Source organism: Monodon monoceros, unplaced genomic scaffold (genome assembly GCF_005190385.1).
Source record: "Monodon monoceros isolate NGI ecotype Baffin Bay Population unplaced genomic scaffold, NGI_Narwhal_1 Super_Scaffold_11, whole genome shotgun sequence".
Taxonomy (NCBI): Eukaryota; Metazoa; Chordata; class Mammalia; order Artiodactyla; family Monodontidae; genus Monodon; species Monodon monoceros.
The window spans coordinates 93,930,171-93,943,573 of record NW_021703767.1 but is presented as its reverse complement, the minus strand read 5'-3'; the positions used below and the strand labels follow the sequence as shown (position 1 = coordinate 93,943,573).

General features: G+C 38.9%; 1 protein-coding gene across 5 annotated transcripts in view; it reads left to right on the top strand.

Annotated features, from left to right (window-relative positions):
• Positions 1 to 13,403, top strand: part of FNDC3B (fibronectin type III domain containing 3B) — a 357,581-nt gene that overhangs the window by 176,192 nt on the left and 167,986 nt on the right. For 4 of the 5 annotated variants that reach the window (XM_029213894.1, XM_029213895.1, XM_029213896.1 and 1 more), the window contains one exon: positions 11,965 to 12,041. In XM_029213894.1, the coding sequence (XP_029069727.1) occupies positions 11,965 to 12,041 (77 nt within the window). Of the gene's footprint in view, positions 1 to 10,868; positions 11,837 to 11,964; positions 12,042 to 13,403 lie in introns of those variants that run through there. The other variant, XM_029213898.1, reaches the window with a different exon arrangement.

The following is a 13,403-nucleotide window of genomic DNA, read 5'->3' as shown; positions in this document are numbered from 1 at the left end:
TCTTCACAGAGTTGTTAGGAAAATATCTATTTGCTGTCCTATCTTTTGTTTACTGTTCTTTCCTTCCCGGGAGAAAACAGGCTTGTGGGGCAGCCAAATGGGGTGGGAGTTGAGGTCTGGAGAAGAAGAGTAGACAGGGTTTTATTCATTCCTGTTCCCTTTCATAACCCTTTCTGAGAGCAAAGAAAGCTGGTGAGAGAATGAAGGCAACCCTTTTAAAATACTCAGTGCCACAGTGAATAAGTTCTGCCCCAATCCTGCTGGCACGTTGCTTAGTTGCTGTCTCTGCCATTGCCTTTTAATGAATAATTTTTCTTTCTGATTTTTTTCTCTACAAAATTAATAGACTTATTTCTTAAAAATATCAGTTTGTTTTATCTCAGGACATTTAAAATGAAATTAAAATACTCTGCTCTAATAAATTTCTACCCTCAACAAGACTCTTGGAGGGTTCCACTGAAGTTATGCTCACCCATTCTGACTCAGTTTTTTGGGCAACTTCCTCTTGAATTTGTTATTAGCTAATACCAGTAGTTGGCAAAATGGTCCTCATTACCCTGTATAAGAAAGTGTGAGGGGCTCTCTGATGCCCTTGATGGGCATAGAGAAAGCATGCTAGGAAAGATTTGCTTTAAAAGGCTTTGAAGTGAATGCCCTTTTGATGACTTTATTTTAATTTTGCTGCTAGTATTTGCAGGGACTTTTTTTGGTAGAATATCAGAAGCTCATTCTCAGTATTACTGAGTTGTATTTGTATCATTCCTCAGAGCTTTGAAGTTTATAAGGTCCTAGTTTAAGTATAAATAAGCAAATCCATGGATTATCTGCCATTAAAACCTGACATTAAAAATCAAACAAAGACAGACTGAGTCTTAATGTTCATTTAGATAAGTTTAACTGGAAGGGTGACACTGAATGTTTTTCATTTTGTGGACTGGTTAAGTTATGGTCCAGATTTGAAGAGGGTGATAAATTTAACATGAAGAGCAGGGCCCTGAGACCTCGGGAGGTTCAGCTTCAACATCAGGCTGTATCTGTGAACTCACTGTCTCGTGTTTTGTTTTTTCCAAAGATGAACTTTTGGAACCATTTTTCATAGGCCTCCTACCTAATTGTTTAATCACTTCTATTGCTAGACTAGACTCTTACCAAATGCTCATGCTGCTTGAGATGTCTGGACTATGTGCCTGACTCCATGCCGAGATACACAGTGTCTGTCGCAGAAACCTCAGGCCCAAAGCAGGACACAAAGCTGGGTTTCGCCGTCCGCCCCGCACTCTATGCACCTGTGCATTACTCATTCTGCGTGCCATTCTCTCCATAATTAAGAGCAGAAATGCTTGTTCTCTTCAATGTCATTGTGTCCTTGGCATCCTGTGCCGGGTCTGGCAACTAGACCAGGTTCAGCAAAGGTTTGTTGAACTGAACAAAGCAACAACCAAGAGCTCTAAAATCAGGAGTCGAAGGCTGTATCACTGGCCTCTCTCATGGTACCTAGTATCTTTGACAGTCTTGGAGCTTGTATTCCTGTAGGCCTGAATTTAAGTCAAGTTCTTTTTAAAACTGTGTTAGGCATCATGCCTGTTGTGAATGGATTCACCGACTTCCTTTACCATTCATTGTCAGTCACTGGAAGTGTTAAATATGCTCCTTCTACCCACCCCGTGGATGATTTTTATTGTCCAGCTCCAGAGCTCTTGGCCGCTAATAAAACAATTGCTGCTTATTTATGTAGTAGTTTGTTAGTAATGTTTCTGTTGTAGAATCTTCTGTGTGGCTTTTAATACCTTACAGCATCTTGTACAATAAATGTTTATTGAATTGAATGCAATAAAATATTAACTAATATAAGAAAAGCACTCTATAATCACTCAGTAAGTATACAGATTTTATTAACATTTAAGCCTAAAAACAACTTGATAAAGTGGGTAGATATCTCAAGTTTTTTGAAATTAAGGAAAGTTGGGATTGATGAAGTTTAGTCTTATGTGAGAATTAAACTCTTGCTCTACTCCTGATGCCCTTATAACAGCTAAGTAGCAGAACAAGTTCGAAGAGGAATATTTGGAAAGAAAAGACTTGCATTTCAAAAATGGTATAACATATTTAACTAAAGTAGCACCTTCTTGTGTTTTTAAATGGTTAAATGATAAGATGGTGGTGACCCATTATTTATGAGTTCTATCGGCAGCTCACTTTTGGCTCTTGGTAGTGGTTTACTTCAGGAAGACTTCAACAGAAATATTTTAGTCATCACTGGGCAATTTGTTGTTACGGTCACTTGCTACTTTTAAGGACAATAGCTGAGCCAGACTAGAAATTCTTGTAATAAAGCCAATGTCAGAGAGATGTAGAGGATTGACTTTCAGAAAACAAGGGCTGATCCTTTGATTTAGAGTTGTCCAGACATTTAGAAAGTTAGGCATACCCAATTTTCTAAGGTTTCCTAGAAATTAGGAAAAGATAACAGGTGGTTTTGGGAGAGGTAGAGGGCTAGTATTAGATATGGGAAAGTAGACAACTATGGGAAAGCAGCCATCTTTTCCTTTTTTAAAAATTTGTTCCTTGTTTTTAAATCATAATTCATATATCTTGAATGCATTATATATATATATATATATATATATTTTTTTTTTTTTTTTGCGGTACGCGGGCCTCTCACTGTTGTGGCCTCTCCCGTTGCGGAGCACAGGCTCCGGACGCGCAGGCTCAGCGGCCACGGCTCATGGGCCTAGCCGCTCTGCGGCATGTGGGATCTTCCCGGACCGGGGCACGAACCCGTGTCCCCTGCATCGGCAGGCGGACTCTCAACCACTGCGTCACCAGGGAAGCCCGCATTATATTTTTAAAAGGAGAATATTATTTTGAAGCTACAAGATGGAAACACATTTTTAGAGGGAAAAATTGTGAAGGACAAAACAACTGACTTGCTCATTTGAGAAAGCATATAACTCTTCATTTGTCTCTCTGATAAATGCTTAGTCTCTATTAACCTCTTTGTTCATACAGTATTTTCCTTCGTGGCACAATGTTGGAGTTTTTTAAATACCATTATTTGACACGGTACTGTGCTGGACACTATATGCATTATTACTACTTCCAGTCCTCAGAACAACCCTTCAAATTAGCTCTTGTCATCCTTTTTTGTAGGTCAGAAAAGTGCTGATCAGTCAGAGAGAGTTTAAGTAACTAGCCCAAGGTCATGCTAGAAAGTGGTAGAGCTCACATTCAAGCCCAGGCCTCACTAGCTCCAAAGCTTTTGTTCTTCGCACTGCTCAGATTCTGCTCTTCCCAGTTTGTTTCCTCTCTGGCAGGATGCCTTTGGGAAGAAGTAGTTACAGTTTGGAGAGACCAATATATCTGAGCCAGAGAAACGTGCCATCTATACCTGGCTCTATGTGAAAATTACACCCTGAGAGAAAATGACTTTGCAGCAGCATTTTAAGAAACAACAAAACTTACTCCTGAAGGAAACCACATTGGGCTGAAAATTAGAAAAACTGACTTCTAGACCCTGTTGTTCCATCACCTGCCAGCTTCTCAGTTTGCTTCTGGGCCTCAGTTTCTTTAGTTGTAAAACAGTGAGCCCTCTACTAAATCCTAAGGGCCTTCTAACAGCTCATTTCTGTAATTACTAATGTGTCCATAGGATGATAATCATTTAAAATCTTGCTAAATTTAGACAGTGCCTGAAGTGCATCCTTGTGTGTGTTTGTTTATATATCTGTTCCTCGTAATTAGACTGTGAGTCCTTTGAGGACAGAGAATGCACTTTACTGGCTTTTTGCATAGCACAGTGTCTAGAAATAGCATCCTCCCAGAAATTAATGTATGAGGAATGAAGATGTGCTCTAGGAAGTTTATGTTCAGTTGCTTTTTGGTAGTTTATTAGTAACCCCAGTTTTACTATCTTATAGTTCTTTGGTTATGTGCTCATCATTTCTTTAAAAAATATTTTTATTGAGGTGAAATACACATAACATTAACTATTAACATTATTAATTAGATAAAATTAACTTTTAATTAATTGGCAATTTAGTATATTTACGGTGTTATGCAATCACTACTTCTTTCTAGTTCTAAAACGTTTTCATCACCCCAAAAGGAAACCCTGCATCTATTGAGCAGTTGCTTCCCAAATCCCTCCCATCCCTCAGCCCTTGGAAACCACAAATCTGAGTTTCATTTCTGTTGATTTATTTATTCTGGATATTTCATATAAATGGAATCACACAATATGTGACCTTTTGTGTCTGGCTTCTTTCACTTAGCATAACGTTTTCAACCTTGTAGCATATATCAGTACTTTTTATGGCTGAGTAATATTCCCTGTGTGTATTATGTCCCATTGTATTTACCCATTCATCCCCTAATAGACATTTTGGCTGTTTGCACCTTTTGGCTATTGTGAATAGTGATGCTGTGAACGTGTGTGTACATGTATTTGTTTGCATCCCAGTTTTCAATCCTTCTGGGTATATTATACCTAGGAGTTGATATTGATGGGTCATAATGGTATTTTCCTGATTAACTTTTTGAGGAAGAGCCAAACTGTTTTCCACAACAGCTGTATCATTTTACATCACTACCAGCAATTGTACAAGGGTTCCAGTTTTTCCACATCCTCACCAACACTTATTTTCCATTTTTCTGAGAATAGGCATTGTAGGGGGTGTGAAGTGGTTTTGATTTGTGTTTCCCTAATGACTAACGATGTTGTGAGCATCTTCTCATATGTTTGTTGGCTGTTTGTATATCTTCTTTGGTAAAATGTCTATTTAAACCATTTACCCCTTTTAAAAATTAGGTTGTTTGTCTTTTTGTTGAGTCGTGACAATTATCAATATATATATATTTGGGATACTAGTTCCTTATCAGATACCGAATTTGTAAATATTTTTCCCTATTTTATAGGTTGTCTTTTCACTTTGTTAATAATGTCCTTTGCACAAAAGTTTTTAATTTTTATGAAGTCCACTCTATTTTTTTTCTTTTGCTGCTTGTGGTTTTGGTATCACATTTAAGAATCCATTGACAGATGCCCATGAAATATATACCCATGTTTTCTTCTAAGAGTTTTATGGTTTTAGCTTTTATATTTAGATCTATGATGAGTTAATTTTTGTATATGATGTCAGGTAGGGGTCCAAGTTGATTCTTTTTGTCTGTTTGGGGCCTCTTGCAATTTCATATGAATTTGAGGGTTGGCTTTTCCATTTCTGCCTAAAAGACCGTTGGAATTTTGGTAGAGATTACATTGACTCAGTAGATCGCTTTGAGCGGTATTGCCATCTTAACAATATTAAGTCTTCCATTCCATGTCTTTGTTTAGGTGTTCTTAAGTTCCATTTATTTAGGTCTTATTTAATTTCTTTCAGCAGTGTTTTGTAATTTAAGTGCATAAATCTTTCACCCCCTTGATTAAATTTTTTCCTAGGTATTTTATTCTTTTGGATACTGTCATAAATAGAATTGTGTTCTTAATTTCCTTTTCAGATTGTTCATTGCTGGTGCATAGAAACACAATTGACTTATGCATTGCTCTTGTAACCTGTAAATTTACTGAATTCGTTTTTTAGCTCTAATAGTTTTTTGTGTATGGAATCTTTGGGATTTTCTATATATAGGATTATGTCTTCCGCGAATATAATTTTACTTCCTCCTTTCCAATTTGGATGCCTTTTCTTTTTTTTTTTTTTTCTTTTTGCCCCGTTGTTCTAGCTAAGACTTCTGGTACAATGTCAATAGTGGTGGTGAAAGTAGGCATCCTTGTCTTGTTCCTCATGTTAGAGGGAAAGCTTTCAGTTTCTTAACCATTGAGTGTAATGTTTGCTGTGTATGCTTATTGTCTTTTAACCTACTAAGTCAGAGGTTATCACCTGAGAACTTGTTAGAAATGCTAGCTCTTAAGACCCACCCCCAATCTTCTGATTCTGAAACTATGGGAAGTGGAGTTTAGCAATCTGGATTTTCAGAAACCCTCTGGGTGATTTTGATGCACACTAAAGTTTAAGAACCACTGCACTAGAGTTTAAGCTTAGGTTAGAACCTGTGCTTTATTTTATTACCTTTGTATTCCTTTTAGTTCTCTTGTGGGATTAATTAGTGTTGAATAGCTTTAAAAAAATCAGTGTTCCCCAAAGTGCCTACATAATCTCTTCGCTCCTCTACATGTCTTAAATCACCGTGAATAACTGGAGATTCATTATTAGACATTCACAAGGTTCACCAGAAGACCTCACATTTTGTATTCAGTCTTAGACCCTTGGCAAACAGCGCAAGTGTACTTTTTTTTTTAAAATTTATTTATTTTTGGCTGCGTTGGGTCTTCATTGCTGTGTGCGGGCTCCTCATTGTGGTGGCTTCTCTTGTTGTAGAGCACGGGCTTCAGTAGTTGTGGCATGTGAGCTCAGGTGGCTCACGGGCTCTAGAGCGCAGGCTCAGTAGTTGTGGCGCACAGACTTAGTTGCTCCGCGGCATGTGGGATCTTCCCGGACCAGGACTCGAACCTGTGTCCCCTGCATTGGCAGGCAGATTCTTAACCACTGCGCCACCAGGGAAGCCTGCAGTGTACTTTTATTTAGACCGTTTGTTTTGATAAGTGCTTTCACCATAGTTATCTGGTTACCTATTAGCTGTGGCCTTATCCATACGACTACTTTAATGAGCAAGAAATTATCTTTTGACTATTTAGAAAGACTCAGGTGTCTTTTTATTTTTTTAAATAGGGTTCGTTGGATTTTATCACATCAGTGTTTTGCCCTTGCTTTATTTTTCTCATTAGCTTTCCTTTATCTTGCTGTGTTGTGATCTCAGTCCTCTTACATCCTTCCCCCCACGCCACCCCTTTCATCCTCTTTGAACAAAATAATATTTGTTAATAAGCTAAGAATGTGATTTATTACTACTAATGGCTGTTGTTGAAAGTAGCCATTTGGACACACAAGTACCAGTTTATAGACAATTACAATCATAACATTCTAATTATTCACTACTTGTTTACCTACTGGCAAATATTCAGTTTATAAAAAATACTATTTCAAAATGTCAAAATTGTGGTGTAATTAATTATTTATACCTAATCTATTTCTGAGACTAATTTAAATGATAATACATACCCTGGATTCCCATTTTCCACCACTTTCAGATGTCTAAACCTCATTTGTACATTCTCCTCGAGTCAGTTAACTCTTCTCCCAGGATGGGTGAATATTCTGAATATAGTACCAGAGCAAGGGGTATCTACACGTGTGGGCTCTGGGGGGGATCCCTGGTAGCAGGGAAGAAGCACAGAGTGAAGCAGAATGGTCGTACAGCCATGGCAGGGGCTTAGAAGCTCTCCATGAGCTATGTGTCCCTAGAAATACAACATTGCTGGACTTTCCTTCAGTCTCTTGATGTGAGAATAAAGTTGTAGGATCATTGCATGAATTACTGTTGGTTGAATAATTAAGCCGCTCTCCAACCTTTCTTGTTCACAGTTTGCTGTAAGTAAATGAAAAATCAATTCATTAACAAATGCTAGCAGACTTTTAAGATGTCAGACCATGAACTTGCATATTGTGGTTAAATTTTTTAATGACTATAAACTGATCATAGTTCTTGTTTGTGTCTCACATCTTGTTCAATGAAAAAAAAGGGAGTGTTCATTGCAGCTCTATTTACAGTAGCCAGGAGATGGAAGCAACCTAAGTGTCCATCGACAGATGAATGGATAAAGAAGATGTGGCACATATATACAATGGAATATTACTCAGCCATAAAAAGAAACGAAATTGAGTTATTTGTAGTGAGGGGGATGGACCTAGAGTCTGTCATACAGAGTGAAGTAAGTCAGAAAGAGAAAAACAAATACCATATGCTAACACATATATATGGAATCTAGAAAAAAAAATGGTTCTCATGAACCTAGGGGCAGGACAGGGATAAAGACGCAGAGTTAGAGAATGGACTTGAGGACACGGGGAGGGGGAAGGGGGAGGGGTAAGCTGGGACGAAGTGAGAGAGTGGCATGGACTTATATACACTATCAAATATAAAATAGCTAGTGGGAAGCAGCCTCATAGCACGGGGAGATCAGCTTGGTGCTTTGTGTCCACCTAGGGGTGGGATAGGGAGGGTGGGAGGGAGATGAGAGGGAGGGGATATGGGGATATATGTATACGTATAGCTGACTCACTTTGTTATACAGCAGAAACTAACACAACATTGTAAAGCAATTATACTCCAATAAAGATGTTAAAAAAAAAAAAAAAGAAAAAGGGGGGGTTCTTGACTGTTGAAGTCACAGCCTGAAATTGATCAAATTTCCCAAGGCATTTTTTTCATAGAGTTACTTGGGTTTTAGCAAACATTCTAGTTCCAGCTCTAGAAATTGTACGTGTGACATCTTTCATCTGTCTGTGGAAGAGTTCATGTGGTCTCTAGCTGAGCTTCTTAATTAGTTTCTCAAAAAAAAAAAAATCTGAAGTAGTTTGGAAGTGTATGTTTGTGTTCAAATTATTTAATCTATGTGTATGTATATTTGTGTAGACTTACCTTTATGTAAGAAGAGTGTTTAATAAAGAGGGTTCCGGATATCTTAAGAGATTTAAAAAGTTTTTTTCCAAAAAGTTTAATAGATGGATGGTTTCCCAATACAGTCAGAAACGAAGTTAGTTTGGGGAGATTGTGTGCCTTTTTTACCCCTCACATATCCGGTGTTGGTGGTTTGAACAAGAAGAGAACCATTTTCCACATATTCTCAGGGCTACATCCTTTCAGTCTTCTGCGTCATGAGATTATCGATTAAAAATCAAAAGGAATCTAGTAGTTCTAAAAGTTTAGGAAGAGAAGTTTGTGTTTTAATTAGGGAAGAATTATAATAGTATCAGGAGGTTCTCAAACACAAACTGTTGAGCAGAGGCATAAACTCACTGATCGGGAGATAAGTATTTAGGGAGACGATAACTTTTCTCATACCACCATTGTGAAAGGGATTTTATTTTCCTAGCTTTTAAACTCCTGAATGCCTGTGTATGCAATGGTTTATTTCAGAAAGGAGAGAAACCTTAGGGTTCTAGGGCAGAGCTGAGTTTCAGAAACCATTACTGTATATTTCGCAAGGCTTTTTGAAAGGGTTTTGATGACAGTGACAAGAGAAAGGGGGAACAAGCATGTTAAAGTCATTTGGCTACTTTTGAAACCAAGGCCAGGAAGAAAACATTTTCTGGCTGTAAATCATTTACTTGTCCTACATTCTTTAAAGCATTTTATACAAATGACTTTAACAGTTTTAGGGGTCATGCCTGGGGTTAAGAGACTGTTTGCCTGGTATACATTTTGGTGACTAAAAAGTAATACTTTATTGAAGTGGTAGCATTTCTGTTCACACTCTGCACTGTGAAATATTTGATATTTATCTGATGAGGAAGGTTTGCCTCATAAGTCAGTATTGTACAAAGAGTATGCGTGTTGACTATGTGTTACAGGGACATGTACTGTTAAAAAAAATAGTGCTTAAAATGTAATTGTAATGAAAGAACAGGAAAAAACAAAAAATTATAAATAAAAAAAGAAAAATTGTAAAGATTGCTAACATTTTGATGAGTGATTATTATGCCATGCACAGTCCTGAATGCTTTTACATGTATCATTGAATTTAGTCTTTAAACACAAACCTATGAGGTAGGGATTGTTATTCTTATTGACAAGTGAGGCATAGAAAGGCTAAGTGAATCGTCCAACGTCACACAACCAGTGTGAATAGTGAGGTGGGAAATGAAACCAGGCAGAGGCCACGCTCTTAATGCCTGCTTATAGAGCTGAGTGCATTGACCCTTGGATTTCAAAGATAGTACTCAGGCTAAGAGTGAAATCGTTGTCTATGATTTTTAAGTGAATCAATTCAAATAGAAATATTTAGTAAATACCTAAATGTCTTAATGGCTGTGGCAAAAATGCTAAAGCTGATGAGAAAGATGGATTTGGAAGGTGAATTTGGAAAGTGCCTTCAGTGATTGCTGGATGTATTAGTTGGAATCGTACTTAAAAATACAGTGGGATTGTGGAATTATCCATTCTTATGGCATCGTCATCCTTTTCTTTAACTGATTACCAGTGTGTTACTATGTGAGAGACTACTGTGGTATTTTGTATGTGTTCAGAGATTATCAGATAGCTTAGTACTTTGGCATATTGTCCATGAAGTTGCAGCAACTCTAGTCTTGTGGAATGTTACATGAATATTCAAATCTTTTCTGCGCTTCTCCTGTATGTTTTTCCTATACTTGTAGACCTTTTGATGGGCACCCCAGCATCCCTGTCCCTCCACACTTTTCCTGAGAAGTAGTTGTAACATTGGATTGTACTGTGAGGTGAAAGATGCATTGTGCTTATATGTAAGCGCAGCACTGGGTGGCAGGGTCTGTCTTCTTTTGCCAAGAAAAGCGTTGTATTTTTCTTGGTTTTTGTTACAGCAGAGCAATTTTCATTGCCGGAAGCACAACACACATCAGGAGAAAGCAAATAAACAACACAGGGCACTTGGAGCCAGGAAGTCGCATCTCAAGACTAGAAACACAGCTTTGGATTGACATTTGGGACATGGGTTGCTAAATAGGGGAGCCACCTGTCAAACTGAAAACCAGTGTCCTGTGTTTCTTATACTTCCAGGGAAACCATTTAGTCATAGGATCTTTGGAAGGGTGTCAGAAGTTGATTTTGATGTTATGACAATCAGTTTCCTTGTAATTAAATATTAACTCAAACTATGTCTTAGGTAACTGAGCTTTGCCTTGCCTTTCATTGTTTCCTTAGACATGCGATTAACATTTGTTGAATTTAATATTTTGAAACTAACCTCTTGTTAATTGAATGCTTTACTTTGAAATAATCCAAGTAAATTTGGTATGAGTATTCCTAATAGTGTCTAGTTTTAAAATATAATCTGTTTTTACCCCCTGCCTTATAAGAGACTTGTCAGATTCAGTTGGTTTGGAGTATTTTAAAGGTTTCTTCTATGTCAAATTAATGGCATGTTACAGTAACTTATTGAAAATAATAATCGAAATGAAAATTATAAATCCAAAGTCTATAGGAGCTTTTTAAACCAGAGGAGATAAACTCATTAAAAATTTATTTACTTAAGCATATATTGATAATACATTCTTTTAAAGGGAAAAAAGGAAACTTTTTGCCCTACTTTGTTAGACTACTCTTAACTGAGCAGCCTTAATTTATGGAACTTGAGGCTTTGGGAATCATTAAATATTTATAAAGATGCTCATAGGGACTTCCCTGGTGGCGCAGGGGTTGAGAATCTGCCTGCCAGTGCCAGGGACACAGGTTCGATCCCTGGTCAGGGAAGATCCCACATGCCATGGAGCAACTAAGCCCCTGCTGTGCTTGTGCCTGTACAACTAACGAGCCTGTGCTCTAGAGCTCGCGAGCCACAACTACTGAGCCTGAGTGCCACAACTACTGAGTCCGAGCGCCACAACCTCTGAAACCTGTGCACCCTAGAGCCTGCGTGCCGCAACTACTGAGCCTGCGTGCTGCAACTCCTGAAGCCCATGTGCCGCAACTCCTGAAGCCCGTGTGCCTAGAGCCCGTGCTCTGCAACAAGAGAAGGCACCGCAATGAGAAACCCGCGCACCACAACGAAGAATAGCCCCCGCTCGCCGCAGCTAGAGAAAGCCTGTGCACAGCAACAGAGACCCAGCGCAGCCAAAAAACAATATTCAAAAAAAAAAAAAAAAAAAAAAAGATGCTCATAGCTGTTCTCCTATCCCCACCCCCTTAACTTATGCAGCTGGAGAATTCCTTTTCATCTGTGATTTCACGTCTAAGGCACGAGGTACCAATTACTGAAGAGAAAATAGTCAGTGATTCTCTTCAGTTTTGATAATATTTTAAAATACCAATGATTAGTTTGAATAATGTATATTTCTTCAGTTGTTAATATCCTACTCTTGCCTCTTTTAGGGCCTGCTGAAGTTCCCATGATGTCACCCAATGGATCCATTCCTCCCATCCATGTGCCTCCAGGTTATATTTCACAGGTAAATCATTTAATAGACTTCTCTACTCACTATGGGCACTGTCATTATTCCAAAACAAAATGTGGCCTCAAAACCTTATTCCAGGATTAATTTAGTTAGGATAATGCTAGAGTTGTGGGGTTTTCTTGTTTTCCTGTTTTAGTTTTTGATTTTTGTTTGTGTGGCACCACATGGTCCTTCCTGAATCTTGCTGCTTGACGTGCCAGAAAGTCAGCGGGAGGGAAACACAGCAGGGTTACCAGGCTGCCCTCCCCTGAGGTGGGTTTCACACTTGACCATTTGATGGTGGTTCCTTCATTGAGTCTACTGCCTTAGAGACTTCCTTCTACCTGTACCACAATTTGCTAGAAAAAAAAACTTGTAGACTTAATTAGTGAAAAATATCAAAGGAGACATATAGTTAACATAAATAGGGTCTGCCTTCTGTTATAGGAGTCCCATTTTTCTGTAATGTGACATGACTTGGGCTTGATAAATTACTGAATATGATGTGAGAACTTTGCTGTTTGTACTTAAATTTCTCTGAAATTGGATTATTTCTTAAGTAAAAAAAAAAAAAAAAGCAATAGCTGTTTAAAAAGTAGTAGCAGGGGGGCTTCCCTGGTGGCGCAGTGGTTAGGAGTCCGCCTGCCGATGCAGGGGACGCAGGTTCGTGCCCCGGTCCGGGAGGATCCCACGGAGCGACTGGGCCTGTGAGCCATGGCCGCTGAGCCTGCGCGTCCGGAGCCTGTGCTCCAAAAAGTAGTAGCAGGGGGGCTTCCCTGGTGGCGCAGTGGTTGAGGGTCCGCCTGCCGATGCAGGGGACACGGGTTCGTGCCCCAGTCCGGGAAGATCCTACATGCCGCGGAGTGGCTAGGCCCGTGAGCCATGGCCGCTGAGCCTGCGCGTCCAGAGCCTGTGCTCTGCAACGGGAGAGGCCACAACAGTGAGAGGCCCGCGTACCGGAAAAAAAAAAAAAAAAACCAAAATAAAACAAAAAAACGTAGTAGCAGGACTTCCCTGGCGGTCCAGTGGGTAGGACTCGGCACTTTCACTGCAGAGGTTGCAGGTTCAATCCCTGGTCAGGGGACTAAGATCCCACAGCCTCTCAGTTCGCCCCCCTCCAAAAAAAATAAAAAGTAGTAGCAGCAATTTCAGAGGTGTGTTGGAAAGATTAAAAAAAAAAAGTTAAAGGATAAAGTTGTACTCCTATTCCTGGATAAGGTTTAAAGTCTTCAGGCCTGGAACATGGGCATCTGTATATACTTTTGTTTTTTGTTCTCAGTTCCTAAAACAACTTGAACTCTCCCTGCACTACTTCCTCCCCAAATACCTAACTAACCAACTGTTTTTCTTTCTTTCTGCCACTATTGTACTTTTTTT